General features: G+C 29.6%; 2 protein-coding genes across 3 annotated transcripts in view; one reads left to right on the plus strand and one right to left on the minus strand.

Moving 5' to 3' along the window:
• The window catches only part of LOC111638156 (vacuolar protein sorting-associated protein 37A-like), a 99411-nt gene that overhangs the window by 25208 nt on the left and 51353 nt on the right, over nt 1–22850 (minus strand). Inside the window, exon 6 of the mRNA XM_023383803.1 lies at nt 5140–5198. Within this exon, the coding sequence (XP_023239571.1) occupies nt 5140–5198 (59 nt within the window). The remainder of the gene's footprint in view (nt 1–5139; nt 5199–22850) is intronic.
• Nucleotides 9280–22055, plus strand: LOC111638155 (G-protein coupled receptor Mth-like). 2 transcript variants are annotated; one of them, XM_023383802.1, is made up of 3 exons: nt 9280–9310; nt 15915–16691; nt 20791–22055. In XM_023383802.1, the coding sequence occupies exons 2-3, from the start codon at nt 15973–15975 to the stop codon at nt 21092–21094; spliced, it is 1023 nt and encodes a 340-aa protein (XP_023239570.1). In that variant the 5' UTR covers nt 9280–9310; nt 15915–15972; the 3' UTR covers nt 21095–22055. The 2 variants fall into 2 exon arrangements, with proteins under 2 accessions (XP_023239570.1, XP_023239569.1); XM_023383801.1 differs by having other exon boundaries at nt 9290–9314.

Genomic DNA, 22850 nt, shown 5'->3' on the forward strand with positions numbered 1-22850 from the left:
CACATACATTATAGACATAGCCATTCCAAACACTCACAATGTACAAAACACATGCACTGAAAAAATTAGCAAGTACACAGAACTCGCCCAGGAAATAAGGCATCTGTGGAGAATGGATAGGGTGCCTATTGTACCTATCGTTCTCTCCTGTACAGGTGTGATACCACGTACACTACACAAAAGCCTGGAAACATTAGAATTGAGTAGAAATACATACATAACACTACAGAAGGCCACTATATTGAACACATGCCACATTGTTAGGAAATTCCTGAATACAGACACACACACTGACACACTTATTTAATTTTAGTTTTGTTTTGGTTCCTATGCCTTGACTTTGGTCCAGCATAGTACACAGCCACCGGTGTGAAATAACCGAGTATAACTCACAAAACCCAACATAATAATAATAATAAAATGTCACATCATGCCAGAAATTATACAAAATATCACTTCTGGTTGCAAGCTCTTGGCACAGACATATTATTTACATAGACATAATCAAGTAGCAAATATAATACACCAAGAACTTGCAATCAGACACAAATTACAGTTGTCCCTTCTTGATAATCTGACAGGTATGGGACCAACAGGATGTCAGATTACCAAAAGTGTCTGGATTACTGAAAGTGATTACATATTTGGCATTGTTTTGCTAGCAGTAGCCTACAATATTACTACATTTTATGAGTAAAATGCTGCCCAGGTTAATATGGAAATAAAACAGCCATTTCGGTTAATTAAAACATGTTTATTAAAAGAAATGTGGAAGCCAATAAATGTACTACATACAGTATATATAGGCATAAATAATATAGTACATACAGTAATTTATAAAAATTATAACTAAATGTCACAATGTAGGTAGATTAATTATGTACATATTGTACAAAGTGTGAGCACAGTATGTACAGTACATATGTAAATATGTACATACTGTGCTCACACTTTGAAGAAATCTTTGCTTGTCTTTTGCTTTTTCTTGTTTAGACAGTCTGTCATTGCTTGTTCTTGTATCTGCTGTAACATCAAAATTTTCTCAAAGTCATATGCTCTCTCCTCGCACCAACACATCAAAGTGTTTGCAGCCAACACAGCATCATTACAGTTGACAATGAAAGATTTTTCTTCCTGTGCTTCCTGGATCACATCTCCATCAGATTCTGTCATTTTCTTAATTATTTCTTCATCTGTTAAGTCAGCATCGAGATCATCATCTAAAATCCACCTTTGTAAAGTTTCACTTGATTCTGATGAATTAGTCAATTCGTTGCAAATTTGAAGGGCAGCATATAGTACAACTTGCAGAGATTGGTCGTTGGATTCTTTGTCAACTTCTATTGGAAGGAGTGGGTTACCGGGCCAAATATTTTTCCACAATTTAATCAATGCAGTAGGTTTGAGTTGCTACCAGGCAAACGCAGCAATGATAATCACATCTTTGATGTTAAACTTTTTCAAAATTGATGTGATGTCAGCATTAGATTGACTGACAATATCCACAAGGAGTCACTTCTTGTAGTGTGTCTTGAGAGTTTTGATAATGTTTTGATCCATGGGCTGAATCAATGCCGTAGTATTTTTCGGTAAGTACATTGCCTCGATATATCCATCGGCAGTTTTGATTTTTAATTCGTCCTTATCAGGATATTCTGGAGCATTGTCTAACAAGAGGAGGGCTTTCACTGGCAGTTTCTTTTTTCTTAGCTCATCTTTAACTTGCAGGACAAAGCTGTTCTTGTACCAATCCAAAAAAATTTCTTTTGTCACCCAGGCACGGCTTTGGCACATATATGTAACTGGTAGCGTCAATATTTTAACACTTTTGAGGGCGTGAGGTTTTTTGGATGTACCCACAACTAGCAGTTTTAACTTGTGCATTCATGCATACCATGAGTGATACATTCTTTCTGAAGTTTTCTACCAGAAACTTTTTTTCTTCTGGAGTGACAAATGTCTTTGTTGGAAGTTGCCGCCAGTTTAGACCAGTTTCATCGGCGTTATAAAGTTGTTCAAGAGTTAGGTCTAATTCAGTGATCTTCTTGATTAAATTCTGAATAAATTCAGACACCTCAGACTCATCTGCAAAAACGTATTCCTTACCATTTTTCGAAGTTTTTAAACCAGCTGTGACTAGCACAAAAATCAGTTTTCTTTGTCAATTCCTGATAAAAAAAAATTGAACTTTAATTTTTAAAATGTCACTTGAAACAGGAGCATGTCTGCTTCATTGTTGCTTAAACCAGATGTGCAGAGCTTCTTCAACTTCAGGGAATTCACTCATTTTAAGGGTTTTTCTGTCCCTAGAATCATCCTCTACAGATTTCATAAATTTTTTCATTTTGTCTTTGTTTTTTATAATGTCATAGACTGTAGCTCGTCCAATATCATAGAATCTACTCAATGTCAGATGTGGTAGCTGTTATATACATAATTTGAATGTATATGTCTTTAATCCGAATAAATAAATAAATCCGGTAGACTTCCTCATCGCTATTAGCTGAGAGGAAGTCTACCGAATTTATTTATTTATTCGGATTAAAGAGACATACATTCAAATCACAGAATCTAGCTATCACAGTCAAAGTTTCACCACACTTGCACTTCTTAATAATGTCCCATTTATCTTTTAGAGTCAGCATTTTATGCTTTTGTTTTGAACTTGTGCTCGCCATTGAACTGAACTTTCTAAACAAATTAAATAAAAGTTTGGCATTAAAACCCTACACACAAAAACCCTACTCCAAATGTTCAGTCCAACATAAATTATAAATAAATAAATTATTTAAAATAGAGAGGTTTTATATCAAGATTCTTTCATTTGTATTTGCATTTATATTATTGTTCATGGATACAGAAACAAGATAAAAATAATGTATTTGTATATTACATCTGAAATCAGAAAAGTTAAAATAATTAATAATATATGCTAAAACTTTCAGTTACTTTTAAATTATCATCTTTTAATTTTAAAATAAATTCTATATTTAAATAGGCCTAGTTATACAGAATTTTTAAAGTTCTTTTTAGAAATTGAACAAATTTATTATATATTATATATATATACAGGGTGGGCCATCGAAAACAAAATGGCAGAGTTATTGTGTTCGTCCAAGTAAATCGCTCGGACAGGTCGATTTTATTCTCAAGGGGACATCTTCTGCAATAAAGTTTTCACGATTCTGAATACAACAGACAACAAAAAATTTTAAAAACTCATTCATTTTTTTATTAACTAAACAAACATTTATTTCGGAAAAAAAGTAACACAAACTATTAACAAACATAAAAAAACCTTTTAAGCTGGATCGCCCATGCAAGGAAAAAATATTCCCCCTTGAGAATAAAATTGATCTGTCCGAGCAATTCGCTTGGACGAACACGATAACTCTGCCGTTTCGTTTTCGCTGGCCCACCCTGTATATAGAAATAGTTATATATACAGTAAAACCTTGATTATACAAGTCCCGATTAAATGAGGTTCCACATTATCTGAGGCAAACCTGTAAATTAATACAGTGCTTTTCTATTATTCAGAAAAGCTTTGTCATGAATACAAAAAGTGCATAATTACTATAATAAGTTTAATTCCCACTGTACTGAGGCACTTGCAGAATATTACAGCAAAGGGAGAAACTGCTATAAACTGTTAAGACAAAAAAATAAAGCATTACCTTTACTTTTGTCTTATTCTTTTAATACTTAACTTTAATAACTAACAGAACTTATTTACAACTTTACAACCAGACGAAACTCTGACGACTAACAACTTTTCAAGTGTTGCCAGATATAAATGTACACTAACAATATAAATGTACAATAATTAACAAAAACAAAATACTTTAAACTTACCAAGTACAAATAAAAATACTTTTATATAAAATGCTTTGTAATGTATATTACTGTTTTGAACTTTTTAATTCAAAACAGTAACATACATTACAAAGTTATTTGTTTCTATTACTCATTTTAACTTTGATGTGATTTGACGGGATATAGCAACACAACACATGGACAATCTGCCAAAAAAGAATGTCTAGCAAGAGGACCTTCTATTCATGATTAGTATTACAAACATGAAGAAAACCTGGAAAATCCATGCAGCCACTGGTGAGCCAACTTCAATATAAGACAAACTGTTCATATTAAAGTGTAGCTAAAATAATACATATTTTTATTCTTAAATATCTTAAATTTTTGTCTGTATTTGTTATGATCAGGAAACAATTTTGTACAATTCCATTTAAGTAAATTTAAGATTTAAATTATAAAGTGTTCAGAGAGTCAAACACAGAACAAGAATTGAAGCACTTTGAAAATTTGAAGAGAAGTTAGGGGAAATAAATGGTTAGTTTAGAATGTTAGATTCAAAGTTTGGGAATGGTTCATTGGATTCAAAGTTGTGACTTTGGTTTTGGGGAGAGAAAGAAAGGACAGTGATCTTTGGTAAAAGGAGTTGTGTCAATCTATAGTGGAATGAATGTAAACACCAAATGGTGTCAAATTGCAGTTGGGATATAGAAATTCAATGTTTGAAGAGAATGTGGAACTATTTGAGTCAGAACTGCAGCAGTGGTTTATGTACTGTACACTTTGAAATGAATGTGTTTTCTCATTGTACAGTACATGTTATAGTAATAAACTTGTGTGAAACTAAATAAATGTTGATCTTATATTTTTGTTACATGAATGGCTGAATTCATTTTATTGTCATCCTTTGAAAATATAACTGTATTAACAGTATAATAAGCAATGTAAAAAATGCTTTTCTTATTACACTCACTTACGTATTAAAAGAATCTTAAAAGTGATACCATAAAAATCTATTATATTCATAATTTTTGCTGTGCAGACGCCTTGCCAATTACACTACCTCGAAGGCTCGGGTAGTGTAATTGGCAAGGCACCTACATGATAAGCAGAAGTTGCAGGTTTGAGTCCCCTCTGGGCAGATTAGTTTCTTCCAGAATTTTCTTAATTATTTAATTCACAATTTTTAATCTAAAATGACCTTATTTGTCTGTTTTATCTAAGTTTTCAGTTAGCCAAGGAAGCATTGGTCTACATTTACTTGGATAATTGGGGTTCTACTGTATACAGAAATTTCAAATAACAGAATGAAATAAATTGTAATACCATAAAAATAATTTTATTTTTCATATCCTCTAGAACTTGCTGCTGTTGCAGATTCTCTCCTACATTAACAAAATATAAACATTAATAATAATTATAAAAATATTGTATTTATTATTGTTAAAATATAACAAATTGCAAATCATGTGATAAAAATAAAACATTCTTCTAAAAATTAGATTAGAATAGTATCTGTTTTAAATATTGGATTTATAATGAAATCCAACTTTTAAAATTGATGATAAAATTTATTTTATCAATTTATTACATCTAGGTTAAAACAGAATAAACTAATACTGAATTACTGTTATTAAGTATAAAAACTTAATAACAGTATAGTAGAACATCGATTTTCCGAACAACCCCAATCCCTAGTTGATTCGGATAATCGATTTTTCAGATAACCGATTATGTACGAAAAATATATTAACCTATCCCATGTTGAAATTTGTTCAAATCCTGGCATGTCCTTAAGTACCCTCTCACGGTCACACCAGTGCTGCCAGCTAAAACAAATACACCAACAAAAATAATATTGGAGTATCCCAAGACATAGCCAAAGATTGCAATGCCACAACACTAGCAGAAATTTAAATTTGCTGACCAAAAAGCTTTCGATTAATTGATGTTTCGGTTGATCGACATTCAGATAATCAATGCTCTACTATACTTGTCAATCATTTTTTTGCTTGTAGATACTAAAGTTCTTTCCAAATTCTGATTTAATTTATCAACCCCTTTCTACATCAATACAAAATAAGAATAAAATATATAAACAACAACTCAGATGAGCATTAATAATAATAGATTTTTTTTTATTAAGCTTAATCAAAATTTTTTGACATAACTTACTTTACTATAACTGAAATTACAGTGGTACCTCAGGTTACGAACGCCCCAGCATACGAAATTTTCAGGATACGACATGAAATTCGAACATATTTTTGCTCCACGATACGAACAAAAACTCACCATACGACGTTACATTAGTTCGCATTTTTCATTTGTTTTTCTTACTACAGTTATTTTTTTAAATGTATTACTTGGCTTTAATTTGAGTATGTTTTTCGCGTTGGAACGAATTATTTGGTTTTACATGTAATCGTATGGGAAAAGATGATCCACCTTACGACATTTTCATGATACGATCTCAGTTTCGGAACGGATTAATTTCGTATCCTGAGGTACCACTGTATCTTTAAATTTTAATCTTTCAACAGTGGTGCAATCCCAAAATAGTCAGGTATGGTGCTATCCCAAAGTAGTGGAGAATAAACATGGAAAATTTTTAAAGTATTCTTCGACATGTTTTTTCTCATTAGCCTTCTGGAAAAAGATTTTGTAAACAGTTATGTCTAGTAAAGAAAAAGCTTTTTTTATTCTTACATAATTCATTTTTTATGTGGAATTTTTTTTTCGTGGTAGTTTTTGGCAATACCCCAAAAGAATTTAACGGATATATCCGTCCCTCACCACTGCCACACAATTGCCCTGGACGGATATATCTGTCCCTCACTGTCAAGTGGTTAATGGTGTTGAAAATCTGGATTAATTTGAGCCAGACTCTGGATTTTCATATATGTATATTTGTAATTCAAGTTCAGGCCACTACTTCACATATATACTTATAAAGATTCAAAATTTAATTTACAGAATCACTACATTAATTAAAACAAAATGCATTAATTATATTTTTGAAATTAAAATTCTGAATGAATGTTAAAACACCACCACCACCACAAGATCAAAAGAACATCAACAATGGAGGTGCCATTGAAAACATCCTACTTTTACTGTATCTGTAACTCAAAATATTTTTCTAGCTCCATCAATTGTAAACTTTGTGTTTTTTCAACTTTTAATCAATATTTGGGTGTTTCCAGGAAGTTGTAGAGTTTGATGATGCACTTGTTATATTGCTGATATGTACAATAAAAGAATTGTATGAAGAGAGTCAGAAAACTAATACAATTGAGCAGAAGCCAACTACAGAACATTCTGATGCTGGTCCAAGTGTAGTGCTGAAATTTAGTAAAGCCATTGAGTTCTTCCAAGTCATGAAGATCTTCCTGATAAATCTCAGTAAATCTCAGCATAAAAGAATAGGACTTACTTCAGACTCGAAACCAAAACAGTGCTTATTTCAGAAATAAGCACTGGTTTGGTTTTGAGTCCGGAATAAGTCATATATTTTACAGTGTGTATTGATGAGATTATTTATAAAAGAATAGACTGTAAAGTACACGACATTGCTAATACCAAGTGGTTGTTGTATTTGAAAGGCAGAAAGGTGGCATCAAAATAAACCAAGATGGACAATTTTTAACAAATTGTGAAGTCAAGTTAATGCTAACAAGCTTATGTAATCTGCCTCTTTGTGTATAACAGTAGATACAGTTTCTATTAGCTTTCTCGTACACATGTATGACATAATATATGATCTTGTAACATGTGTTTCTGTAGAATAAAATAGAGAGATCTTGAGAGACTGAATAATTTCAGGTACAGGTATTTCTTATGTATAGAGGGTAAAAAATGGAATTTAATTAATGTGCTTTCTCACCACACCGGGTTGTATATACTCCAAACCAACAACTACCTACAATTAACCATTAACTGGTGCGAAATTCTTTAAAATCGGCGAACGTTTTCAATTCCCCTCCTGGGATCTTCTTCAGGCTTACTTCTTTATAGCTTTCGTTATAACCGGATTCTTTAATTCGAATGTTTTTGAAAAAATATGTAACGTGCCATTTTTCGAAAAAATTTCCGAAAACGGAAGGAATCCACGTGTTATTTCAACGATTCCCCATTGGTAGAAAATTACATTTGAAATAACACGTGGATTCCTTCCGTTTTCGGAAATTTTTTCGAAAAATGGCACGTTACGTATTTTTTCAAAAACATTCGAATTAAAGAATCCGGTTATAACGAAAGCTATAAAGAAGTAAGCCTGAAGAAGATCCCAGGAGGGGAATTGAAAACGTTCGCCGATTTTAAAGAATTTCGCACCGGTTAATGGTTAATTGTAGGTAGTTGTTGGTTTGGAAAATGGAATTTTTTTGATCATCAAATGTTTTCCAAGGTTTGTGGAAAATTCATTGTCTGTGATATAATGGATGAATTTCGTTAGCCCAAGCAATCCATTAAAATAAGGTTCTACCATATCTGTATTTTAACATCAAGTCTCTGCATCTGTAAGATCACAACTCAAAAACCTTATGTGCCAGAGAATTTTTAACTTAATTTTTGTGTTCAGTGCATAGGAATTAACAAAAAAAAGAACCTTTTTCCCACAGTCACAAAAATGGCTGTAAACTAGTGTTATCTTTCAAACAAAACATTCAGAATTATTATGGGTATTTGGGGATGGAAAAATCAACCCTGAAAATTGGCAACTCTGATTCCTGTATATATAGTCATTCAGTGACTTTTTTCACTTGGCACAGATATTAATTTTTTGATGGCTAAATCCAGATTTTTGACATTTGGATTTTCAGATTTACTGTTATTATTATTAAATATTACGTTTTAAAATAAGCAAAAGTAAATTTGTCCACCAACTCCTTCATTAAATGTAGTCTGTTTAACTTTTATTAAAAACCCCTCATAATTGATTAATCTCCAGTTAAATTGATTGATCCTTCAGTGGTTCATAGCAAAAAGGATGGAACTTCTGCTTTATAAAATGAGTTATAAATGTAAATATATTTTTATTGTTTCAATTTGTATTTTATTGCTTGTATTTTATCTCCATATTATGAGAAAAATCATACTTATATGAATCCTACAAAATCTGGAAAAAACTAAAGCAATACATATTTCTACTTTATTACTACTTCAGATGTAATATAACTAATTGATGTATTGACTTTCTAGATAAAACATCATAATATACTTGATGCTGTTATAAAATTTATTATAACAGCATTCAGAAAATTATTAATGTATTGTGAAGGCAAAGTGCTCTGTCAAAAAACTTGAACCAAAATAAAGTTCTAATTAAATATCTAAAGACTTCTTATCAAATAATTTCAGTGAAAAGTATTTCCTTTATGGAAAGGAAAACATTGAAAAACTAATTTATAGTTTTGATATATAACTTCCTTTCAATATTTGATAAGTTATATATTTGATTTCAAACTACATTAAATGATTATGACAAATTGGAGCAGTAGGTCAATATTTCTTGATACTTTTAATATTAATTATTTTTAAAAATAAATAGTTTTGTTTTAATATTTAGTTGCATTTTTCTATTATAGAATATTAATGTAATTATTTCATATTACATTAATAGACTATTCCTTCATTAAATGTAGTTTGTTTAACTTTTACCAATAGTTAGTTTACTGTGGAATTTTTACATATTGTTTGAAAATAAATATAGTAATTTACCATTTAGTAATCAGTTAAACAGTTAGTATTTAAAATTTGTAAGTTAAATTTTCAGAAACTGAAAGTGCACTTTTGCATATCTTTCCTTTAAGATTTTGGATATAATTAGAGCAATTATCTATAAACATTTCTTAAGTAGAACTTTTAAATAGCAATTTTCTGTCATTCATTAACATAAATTAAATATAATTTATACATGTAATTTTTGTAAATATTTATATATTAATTAATTAATGTTTATTATAATTAGTTTAATATTTTCATTTGTTATAAAACAGTATTTTTTTTATAGAACATAGAACTGGAAACAAGTAACACAAATTATTATTCTATAAAATTAGCATTTGTTTCAAGCATAGCAAATATTCTATTATTATTATTATTATTATTATTTTATTTCAAATAAAGCAAATAAAAATACTGATTTTCATATAGAAAAAATAGTTTTTAATGTCCTTAGGGCTTTTAACATTTGTATTATATTTGTATGTTTTTTGTTTGTTGTATGGTATGCTTGTTCCTAAAATGTTTATTTAGTTGGTGAACTATGTATACAGATTTTAAATATAAAATTGATATAAAAAATGGTAAATATAAAATATATCCTATCAATGATAATTTTATTCAAAATAGTTATTATTTTTAAATATAAACACCAAATTTTCATTAGTTTATGATTTACTTTATGCCTAAAACAAACAATATAATTAAAATTATATTTGTCAGTAAAGAAATTATGAGTAAAGTATCAAGTTACAATATCTACTCTACAGTACATACATGAACTGCTTAGCTTAAAATTGTCATGACACCTTTTCCTGTCATAGAAAAACTAGAAACAATGGCACTGGAAATTGGTGATTTGTTGCCACAAAATTTTTGAATAAGTGAACGAAATCTATAGCATGATCCAGCAAAGCAAGTAGGATGTCTCGATCCAATGTCAGGACTCTTATGAAAACTTATACTTTGTAAGCTTGAGAGAAATATCCTCAGATATTTCACAGAAGACATAATATTATACAAAAAATAAGTGGATGATGTGTTCATAATTTGGAGGAACAATCAAAATTCAAGACTTTTTGAAATGGTCAACAATAACAATGGTTTGAATCTAAAATTGGAACAAGAGAGCTCTACTTGTGTTCACTTTTTAGCCATAAAATTTTTGTTATGAATAGTCTAGGTCAGGGACAAGTGGATGAGGTGAACAAGCAAAAGAAAATCATGTAACCATGGAATTAGAACATTTTTCTGTGGAACTTTCAAAAAATTATAATGTTCAACTGATTTTTTTCAAAAATTCTGTTCAGATTTTTGAACAAAACTTTTTTGGTTCTGAAATCTGATTGTTGTTCTATGTTCAACTTTGAAGAAAATCAGGAAAAAAGCTTTTTATGTAGTTTGAATAAAAAGATTTTATAAATTCATTTGAGTGCAGTGATGCATTTTAAAATGGATATTTGAACATAGCATATGTTATCAAATCCTTATTCAGAATTGTTCAATTCTTTTCATTTGTCTTAAGTATATACACAAATATACATATTGAAATTTTTCTTATGAATATTCTATGGTTATTTAAAACAAGTGGATGAAGTGAGCTTGGCGTTGGAATGCATATACAGAGGCCAGAGGAGCAAAGTCCCCTAGTTATGATATTTTTAATTCTACACTCTTCTTGAACTGCACTTTCAAAAAAATAACTACCAAATTGACCAAAAATGTTAGATTACATTAATAAAATAGACTGCATATTAAAGGTTGGTAAAGTGTAGTTATTTTTAATTCTATTTCATGAATATGGATTTACTATATTTTCATGAATCAGTATCCAAAAATACTGACATGAAAACACTTGAGAATCAAAATTAACAATAAATAAGATGAAAGACCAAAATCTTTTAAGTGTTAATACTTTTAATTAGAATACAAATTTGAAAGTAATAAATGACGGCTAATATTTGGGATAAATAAATCTTGTTGTCAGGTAATCAAACCAAACAAAACAGGGAATTTATAGAATTCTGTTCTGAAATAAAGTCACAATACTATCACTCAGTATATTAGTGCAATATCAAGAATGCTAACAATCAGATTAGTTAATCATCACTTTGCATGATGGCAAGCTAGTGAACTGTCTAAATGTATAATTAATTAATATGCCTTTTTGTCCTTTTTTTTATAACTCTATTTAAAATTTATTTTGTATTACAAGTACAATCTATATATTAACAGGACTTATTATACTGGAATTATGGATGCAGATTTTTAGTCTTACAGTTCAAAAATAATGTTCTTTATTTAGTTCACCTGTTGGTTAACAGGTGAACTAAATAAAGAACATTATTTTTGAACTGTAAGACTAAATATCTGCATCCATAATTCCAGTATAATAAGTCCTGTTAATATATAGATTGTACTTGTAATACAAAATAAATTTTAAATAGAGTTGTCTAAATGTATATTTGATTTGGCACTGAAACCTCTGAGCAGACACACAATTACTAAAATTACATTCAGATTCTGACTTAATCTTTATTTGAAAAACTTTGCTTATTTTAGATTTAAATCCATGTAATCAGCCCACACTTTCTCCCACAACTCTGGATTGGTCTTTACAAAAGAACAGAATTTATTTTACAATCAGGATCAGTGAGAGCTTGTATGGGGCCTTGGCTTAGAGCAGTCCTCTTTTGCCATTTTTGTTTTTTGAACAAATGAAATATGTTGAATATTTCTTTATTAATTAATAAAAAGCAGTCTTAAAAATTTTCTTTTCTTTTTGTAAAAATAATATTCATTTATAGGGTAACCATTAAAGGCTCTAAATTTTCTTTATTCCCAGTGAAGAATCTCCAGTTTTCCTTCCAATAGTCCTGCTTACAATTTGTTAGTCATTTATACTACCAAACTGTCAATATTTGACAGTTTGGCAGTGCTTTTGGTTACCTAAATAAAATAGACAAGTGGTGCTATACAAAATAAATCTGAAATCAAATAATTAAAATCCTTTCAATTAATTTTCAAAATGGAACAAAGTTCTGAACTTATATATTTTTTATCAAATATGTAATATATTTGATAAAAAAATTACATTATATTGTTTAATTTATGTTAGTCTCAGTGCAGCTTTACATAGTGTTATGGTTATTGCTTGGTATGGTGTAGAATCTTTTATCCATATTTCTTTGAAGATGAAGAAGGCAGGTTCCTTATTCAAAGAAATTAACTCACTATATGAAAATGCTTCACAGCTTTTTTCAACTGGAGTTGTACTAGTGTAATGTTGAATACCAAAATCTCTGATTTCAATAGAATGTAGCAACGGCTGATACTGGGAATAATTCAATGCAAGTCTTTAATCAGATGTTCCCAAGTTGAGAAACCTCACAATGAGAGAACATTGAATTGCCTCCAAGACTACCTGACCTCAATGCCTTCAAATTTCTTTCTTTGGGGATACCTCAAGAGCAAGATGTATGAGAACTGATCAAGGACTATGGCAGAGTTAAAGCAGAATATCTGGGAAATTAATATATCTATTTAGCCTATTATTAAGAATTTTAATATTTATGGCAACTTTCTATTGGGCAGATGTCATAACACAGTTTAATTTACATGCTTTAATATTTACAGAATGAGCTAGGAGTTTAAAACAAAATGTGTTAAAATGAGTATTAAAATAAATGTAATTAAAGTTCAATATTGAGAGGCCATTCTGCAAAGTTTATTAATAAAGTCAATGAGTGATTCAAACATATTTATTAAATATTTCTTCAACATGAATCTTTATTTATTTATAAATCATATCTATCATAAATATAATTAATTTATTTTGATAAGTACTGTATAATTTTTCTGTTATTAGTCTATTAAATTGAACATATGTTGCATTTATAATTCTTATACAGTGGTACTTTGTACTTCTAACTCCAAAGTTCGAATGTTGTTTCCAAATTTGAACTATGTGTGCATTAAAAAAATGTGCTCACTGCATAAATGTTGTATGTTGTGGACCCAAATCATCTCTTACTCTTGCTATGAAAGCATCTCTTGTGTTATGCTTGAGTGTTTTCAGTGCTTATTTCACTTTATTTTTTATATGTTCAATTATACATATTGTATGTTATTTGTCTATTTTTAGCAATTTCTTCTAGCAATTTTTCTTCATCAACAGCTCCGTATATCTTGTGTCTTTCAGTTTAAAATTTCCTGACATGTATGAAGTTTTGGAGCATATTCTTCATACACATTACACATTGTTTTACTGTTTGTACAGCATTATATCCTTTATAAAACTCATAAAGCATAATATGCCTAAAATGCTTTTTATCCAAAGACATAACTCGTCAGAGACTGCATTTCTTAACTAAATACACTCAAACAAACCTTTACATATGCAGCCTTCAAACAAACCTTTACATATAGGTTCCAAAAATAACGCCTGTATCGGTAACGCAAATTTTTAGTTCGAAGTTTGATTTTTCAGTTTTTCTTGATAAAGAGCATTGAATATGGTCGAAAACGTTTGAATTTATCTATTAAATTACGGCTGCATATGTAAAGGTTTGTTTGAGTGTATTTATCCAAAGACATTTCAACTTGATTTTATTCAAATAAAATATGAAGTAAAAAGTTTAAAAACTTCTAAACCAAGCATACTGTAAAGTACTATATTATTTTTCCGACTTTCTACAACGATTATCGACACAACTGTGTGCCGGAAATAGCCGTTCCCTAATGGGTGCGGATTCGCATTAGTGTGCCAGGCCTGGACTTTAAATGTGCACCGAATTAAATAATGACCATGTTAGTCAAAAACAATCTAATATTTAATAAAATTTCTAGTAATAACTATACAAAATTTAGTAAAATCAAATAACAATTTATTCAATGTAAATCAATAAGAATCAACCTGACAAAACTCAAATCAATCTATTTTCTAACTTAATTCTATTCCCCTTTGGAATTCAACAAAATTCAAAGACTTAACTTATATACAATAATTCTTATGAATTAAAGATCCTAATCGTCACCTCAATATACTAGGAACCTTTTCCTTAACTCTCAAGACTTTCTCTAATCTTCGATCCACAAATTGAATAAATTCAAAATCGCTTTGAAACTACTTTATCCTATCGGACACCTCTCTTTCGTTTGTAGCTACGAAGCTCACCACGCTCGTTGCTAACAGAAGCTCACCTCGTCCATCTTCATTTGAGGTTCGGTCTTTATACTGTGAGGTGACGTCACAATTCTGAGTGCGATCGCTCCCCTCATTTACATACTTATTTGCTAAAAAACTTTTTTCTGTTTGTCTGGCAGCCTATTTTCCGACAATACTCGCTAACCTTTTACATTATTTTTTTTACAATTTTCGGGATGTTTTATTCTTTTAGGTTTAGCAAGTTTCCTAAGTTGTGCTTGTGGGATCTCCTCCCCTTTTTCGGTACGGACTTACTTTTTTCCGCTCGGGAGCACAAGTGTGCGCGAGATTTTCCTATGGCGCTTTTCTCTCGTCAGTGAGTTGGTCTCTCTTCTATTTTTAAGTTTCTACAGTGAATGGTGAGGAAACCTTCGTCCTAACAAAACATAAGCCCCAAACAAAAATAGAATAATAAGCAAAAATAAAAGTAACTAAAAAATAACGCTCAAACTTGGTTCCTTACAATACAATCTCACATTAGCAATAATGTGTTAAATTTCACAACTGTTATAATTAAATCATACATCTATAAAAGTAAGGATAGCTGTTAAAAATATTGTGGCATAGATGAAAGGTGAACAACAACCAGTCATTGGTACCCCAAAGGGATGTTTATTAATCCACAGAACAGTAATAAATCTGCAGATCGTAGTACAAGAAAAATGATTCTTAATCTGATAGCTTGCAGTTTTATAGCATGAGAGAACATTCTTGAAATATGCAAATGATAGTGAGTTAACATACGAGAACATTCTCGAAACTTTTAGAAAGTGAACATAAAAAACTAATTCGTCTTTGAACATTTCGAACTGGAGACCTTCCAATTCATAGACAGAGATGATAATTACTGTCTCATGGTACTTGGAAAAAAGTGAACTGTGGCAATATGCAAAATATTACTGATCAACATAATACAACCTTTACTTATTAACCATGGCATCTGAGAATTGAAATGAGTATCGTTTATGGGTCTGGGAATTGATTAAATTACTTTCCATTATTCCAAACGGAAAAAATTGATTCAGAGTTCAAAGAATTCAGAGTTTGGATGGCCTCCTGGAATAAATTAAATTTGAAGTACAAGGCATCACTATATATTATTTATTTTATATAATTATTGTAAAATATATTTTAAATTTAATTCATAATTTATATGCTTTAATATTTACAGAATGAGCTAGGAGTTACAGAAATAATTTTCAAAAGAAGAATCAGAAAAATCCATTTTAATGAAAAAAATTTGTATACTTATCAGAAAAAGAAATATGGAAATCAGTAATGAAAACAAGAGCAATATAAGTAATACTTTTACAAATAAAAAATATTGCTTATTTTCTGAAACTCTTGAATTATTCATCATTATAAGCTTGATTCTATCCATAATTTGTATTATCATCACCATCATCATATATAATTGTATTTCCGAACTAAACACTTTGCATGGGAAAATTTTAAAATCGCTATCTGGTTGTTTAGGAACTACATATTCTCTTCTCCTACTTGATTTCTACCTGAAACCTTATGTTCCGTATTATTTCTGCATTACATTAGGAATTTTGACTTATTTCATATTTATGGCAACTTTCTATTGGACAAATGTTATGACCTACGATTTATGGAAAACACTTTCTACAATGATGCCAAAATCACAATTTTTTAGTGGAAACAAATACTGTATATATTCAATATATGCATGGATAGCTTCAATACTGACTTCAATGCCTATCATTGTGATACAAAATACCAAATTTGTAACTAAAAAGTTTCATCCAAAAATTGGAAAAAACACTTGCTGGATAACAGGAAGAAATGCATCAATTATATATTTAAGCATTCCAGTTGGTGTAATACTGTTTGCTAATTTAGTAATGTTTATACTAACAACAAAAGCACTTATAAAAGTTAAGAATACAACGAAGATTCTGAAAATAAATCAAGGAAGAAATACGTAAGTAATTAATTTTAAACATTTATATTTAAAGTAAACTAATGAATTTATAAATAGAAATGATAAGCTATCTCTAGTTTATAAAATTTCTATAGCAATAGATAATTTATCTATATACAGCAGAGCGTCGATTTTCCGAAAGTAAATCATCTGAAAGAATTCCAGTTGGCAAATTTAAATTTTCACCAGTGCTGTGGCGCTTCAATCTTTGTCTATGTCTTGGGCCACTCAAATATTTTACGTTTTTGATACTAAATTAACATCCGAAGTATAATTTTTTATTGTTTTTATATTTTTCAATATATTTATTTTGTTTGTACAAAATAAAAAAATAATTTTTTATGATACAATAGTCTTCTTTAGGCTTAACATCTACGAAAATTCAACGCAAAGCGACATGCAACAGAGAAAAATTTCAAGATCGGATACATTAAACTAGTTTTTCGTACATAAATCGGTTATCTGAAATATCAGTTATACGAACAACCCCAGTCCCCAATTGATTCGGAAAACCGACGCTCTAGTGTATATAAAATTGCTTGTCCTGACTGACTGACTCACTCACTGATTCATTATCGCCCAGAGCAAACTGCTGAACCTAAAGAGGTGAAATTTGGTACACAGTTAGGGGATGTCATGAAAACGCACACTAAGTAGGGATTTTTCGAAATTCCCCCATGGGGGAGCATTAAGGCTTAACTGGAAAAATGGCTTCTAATGTACTATTTTAGATGTGATTTTTTGTTTTTAACTGTGTTTTAGTAGGGTATGCCATGGGAATGCACACAAAGAAGGGATTTTTTGAAATTCCCCAGCGGGGGAGAGGGAGAGCATTAAGGCTTAACCTGAAGAACGACTTTTGAAATTGATTCCATACTTTCCCTTAAATTGATAACATTTCAGACATTGTTATAAATATTTTTATATATTTCGATTTTTTAACCAAATGTTCGAACTGTTTTAAATTTGAATTTGTTATTGCTTATTGGTTCGATTATAGAACAATTGTAAACGTTCCAGAAAATTGATCAAATTGAAAATAGTTTGTTTGATTCACAGCAATTCTCATCATTCTCGGTGGTAGGTGTTATATAACAATTACTATGGTTGTTGAAATACTGAATATCAATGGAGTTTGCTTGCAAAACCTCCACGGGCGAATTCGCAGGTAACAGCTGGTTGAAATATAAAATTAACAACACTCAAGATTTCATATTCATATTAAATCTATAATTAAGAAAATCATATTCATATTAAATCTATAATTAAGAAAATTCACTTGTAAATTTTTAAATAATAATTAATAATATGATATTCTTAAATTAAAGTAAGGAACTGTTAATTTAGTTTATTTTTTTACAAAAACTACAGTGGTGGGTAATCAGTTAATGACAATCCATTCAAAGACAATGTTCGCTACCTGAATTGTTTGTTAACCAATTATTGATTTACCATAGATTTTTGTGAAAATTTGATTAATTTGTTCTGGAGACCCCAAAATGTAAATAAAAAATTATATAATTTCTTACTATGTTTATTTATATGTAACAACAAACTATAAGTAATCTCTTCATTTTTTTCATGAATGGCATATCTTTGTTTCTCAGATGTGATTTTCGTTATTCCTTTATCTGCTTAAGTCTTCAGTCTAAGATTGTAGATTAGCTAAGATTGTATCTACTGTAGATCTGTTGAAGCCATACTGCCTAGCAACATCAGACATCATTTGCCCACTCTCTACCTTGGCTATTATCTCCTGCTTAGTTTCTACAGTGAATATAGTTTTTGACACTCCACTCTTTTTAGGTCCCATAATATTATCAGTTTTTTAAATAAAAAGTTCAGAAAAGCACTTACAAAAATTCAGAGAACAAAAATCAACTAGTGCTAAAGGTTATGTATACAACTGTGAAAGTCTCATTCCATAAACCATTCATATATGCCACTAAAATATAGCTTTACAAATCTTAAATGCAGTGTCAAGCTTCTTCTTGTGTTTTTTCTGTGAGGTGTTTGTTGTCCAAACACAAAAATCTTTTGCGAAAGTGTTCGTTGTCCGAACTGTTCATTAACTGATCACTCATTATACTAAAGTTGAGGTTACCAAAGGTAATAATTAGAAACATTTTTAACATTGCTGTTGTAAAGCTGTGATATTTCTAGACTTGTAATATGTGTGGAAAAGTTTGAATGTAAAAAAGTTTCGCTGAGTAAAAACTTATGACAATTTAGATGACAGTCAAAACTTTCTTTAGGAGTTTTCCTTTGGTAAAGATAAGTTTGGTGCTTTGAAGAAAAACGTAGAAAAGAATAATACATTAAAAATCTTGTGGGTACTGCTTTGAAGTGCCAAGCTTATCTTTACCAAAGGATAACTGCTAAAAAAAGTTTTGACTGTTGTCTAAATTTCATAAGCTTTTACTTGGTGAAATTTTTCTACATCTCAGATGTTTTTGTTTGGATATCAATTTTTTGTTTAATAATTGTATTATTACATCAAGACATAAGACAATGACATTCGACTTTGTTGTGGGAACACGGCAGTTGATGTGCAAGTCATGCAACCTTGAACATGTGGTTAGGCTACTAACATTCACTTCCCTTGGTCTCCATTGTGCATGCAAGTGTTTAATGCTTTTAAAGTGGTTTTGCATGACAATCCTTCTGAACTTTCTCTAATCTCTTGCAGTCGTTGCTTGTTTATGTCCACATTTCTGGCATTTGTTAGTTAAAATTTGAACATGGTTTTGTTGTTTCAGTACTCAGACTGTTGGCTATGAGCATTTTACATAATTTGTAATTTCGTTTTGTGTTCATCCTGCTTTGTATAAGGCTATGATAGTATCTTAAGTTTTGTCACTGATGTCATGCTTACACCCTATGTTGTACTGTTATACTGCTCTGCCCAGAAATATGCAAATTTTCATTACAGTTTAGTTATTTATGGCTGTTTGTCTGGCTGTTTTTGCTAATATTCTAATTTTTTGTCATGATCAAACTGTTATTGTACTTTTTTGTCATTTTGTTTCTATTTGTAACAAAAACATTTAAATTAATTTGTCTGATTAATGGATATAATAAGTATACAGAAGCACTGTTTATGTAGTGTTGGAAAAAGTTTTGTACTCTGTGTTGTTCATGAGAAAATTTACACTAAACTTTCAGTTAGGTGAATATTCTAATTTTTTTGTCTAGGAGTTGTAGAAGTTGACCAATTTTTTCTCCAATAAAAATGTTGTTATTTAAATATTTGTTTTGAAAATTCGAATATCAATATATTTACCAATGTTATAAACCTTACTCTATTTTGTATTTTTAACAGCACTGAAGAGGGGTTGGAAACATAAACCAACCTGAAATGCATTTGAATAATTAAACACATTTTTACAAAATAAACTGTAATTTTTTCTAACCAATTGCTGTTTGATTGTCTACCAAGAACCTTTTCTCTGGATTACAAGGACGCTACACACAGAATTTGAACATGCAGCAACCATACCTTCTACATTACTGTAATTATGTTAATTATTATCCAAGAAGTATGCAATGTACTTCAATCAATACATTAACCATCCAAGTTTCATCTCCCATCTGATTCAAACATCTTGTTGTCTATTACTTCTAGGATGTGTCATAAATGAAAATGATGACAATCCAATAGCAAAGGCATTTTGTGTTCTATGATTTGCAGTCAAAATCACTCACCATTGCATAACATTTGTAATCTGAAGGAGCTTTAGAATTGTAACTCTTGTGGAAGAAATGACAACAGATATGCTGTAGCAACGCAGGATGAATTTGATTGAATATGTTGGTTGGATGTGTGCTATGTGACACAAGGTGCACAGATTGAGAAATTGAAATGGGCAAATGTGAAACTTAGAAAGTTTTCCAATGTTTTAATGTACTGTACATTACAACTCAAATAATAATTAACATAATTACAATAATTTAAAATGGTAGCATTATTTTTAGAAGACCCTGTATTATTTTTAAAATGTTAGTTCTTAAATACTTTATATAACTATATATTGAAATCGAAAAAGTATTGGTTTATATATGAATCTAATTTTATCAAATTTATTGATTTCTTTTGCAGATTCAAGCTATATATCAAGTTATTTCTTGTGATGGGATTAGTTTGGTTAACTGAATTCATTCCTTTTATTTATGATGAATGTCACTTGGATATTTTAACAGATATTCTGAATTCTTTACATGGATTATTTTTATTTCTTATATTTATATGTAAAAGGAAGATATTTCAAAATTTAAGTAGCTGTTTTCATAAATACAGATATTCTTTATCTACATCAGAAAGAAAATCCTTTGAACTAAAATCAGATATGATATCTGCATCTAAGAATACAGCAAATTTCAAGTCTATTACAACCAATTTTTAAAATTAATTTATAAAAATATGAATTTCCAGATAACTTAATACTAAAAGCATATTGTTAACAATTATACAAATAAGGTCCATAATTTACTAATCAAGTTTTTCTCAAAGTCATTTTAATTTCCTTTCAGATCACTCCATCAGGATAAAGTTTAAATTTTTAAATTCAAAGAATCAATGCTTAAATTTAAACTTCATTCTATCAAAGTTAAGTATTTTCTGCTTATTGTACAGTTTCTTATAACTTTTCAAATATCTTCAGTTCAAATGTATTTTATGATTAAAATTTCCAAACAGTTTTTTGCTTTTCAAGATTATATTTAAATAATTTATAACTTTATAGGTTATTTTAGTGTAAATACTCTCATAGACAAGGATGTAAAAACATTCTTCTTTATTTCCTGTTTATCATATTCACTTCTGTTGTTGCAATACAAATATCATCATGTTAAGGGGGATTGCATCAAAAGCAGGCAGAATCAGCTTATCTGTTATTGTCCATTAAATATTGACATCTATATTATTAATTTTCTTAAATTCTGGTTTTAGTTTGATTATGGCAAGAATTAAAAAATATCAGCAAGATTTAATTAAAAATACAAAATTTACAAAAGCATAAGATAATGATGATGATATTAAACAGACAGAGGGTAAGTTAATTATGCCTGCTTTCAGGACATGCACATTTATGACAGTAGAACTTTACATTGCAGCAGTTCGTGTAAATATGAAATATAGGAAACAACAAGGATATTCTTATAAACTTTATCATATTTAAGATAACCTTTAAAATTATTAAATGTTTAAATCTAACCTTACAATGAAACTATTTTGGAGGCATAATCATAAATTACAGGTATACCTCGACTTACGTCGTTTCGAGTTACGTCATTCCCGATTATACGTCGTTTGTCAAAAAAGTATACGGAAAAATAAAAATCAAGTTTAAGTCATTTTATTCGACTTTACGTCCGTTCGCCACAAATATTGAAGTCGTAATATCACTAGAAAAATGTTTAAAGCACATAAAATCATATTAAAATATATACATTTACAAGTATGTACTGTATTTACAGTACAGTACATGCATTCGTAAATTTAGATTACTTTTTTCTGTACTCTATTAAAAACTAAAATTTATTTGTTTGTAAGCTTAAAATAGATTCTTATTAACCATATATTATTAAAAATGCATTAATAAATAAAATACAGAACTGGGAATAGTAATTTATGGTTTTTCCTAGTGACAAGTAGATTCAGAGACAAGTAAATTCGACTTACATCATTTTTCGACTTAAGTCGTTTTCCTGGAACCAATTACCAACGTAAGGCGAGGTATACCTGTATATTTAAACTGAAAATGTGTTTGAATGTGTCATTTTGATTTACATTTTAACCAAATTCATTCACATTTTGATAGTTTGAAACATTTGAACTGTGATTTTTCTAATTTTAACTCAAAACTGATGGAAAAGATCTAACAATAAAATTAAAAGGAGTTTAGAAAACATTAATCCAAATGAATAAATTGAAGAGTTCTTTATTTATGATTTTTTTTTATGTTCTTACAAGGGTCATTTGTTATGGCTAAATTGACATTTAACGTTAGTATAGTTATACATTTAGTTACTAGAAATCGTAGTGTTAAATTTCTAATATTCATTGGAGATTCAATTATGATATTCGAAGACAGACAATTGTTTGCAAAAAATTCAACACAGTGGAACCAGGTTAACTCAAACTGGGATAACTTGAAGTCA

Source organism: Centruroides sculpturatus, unplaced genomic scaffold, assembly GCF_000671375.1.
Source record: "Centruroides sculpturatus isolate CEXI.00-Female unplaced genomic scaffold, Cexi_2.0 scaffold895, whole genome shotgun sequence".
Lineage (NCBI taxonomy): Eukaryota > Metazoa > Arthropoda > Arachnida > Scorpiones > Buthidae > Centruroides > Centruroides sculpturatus.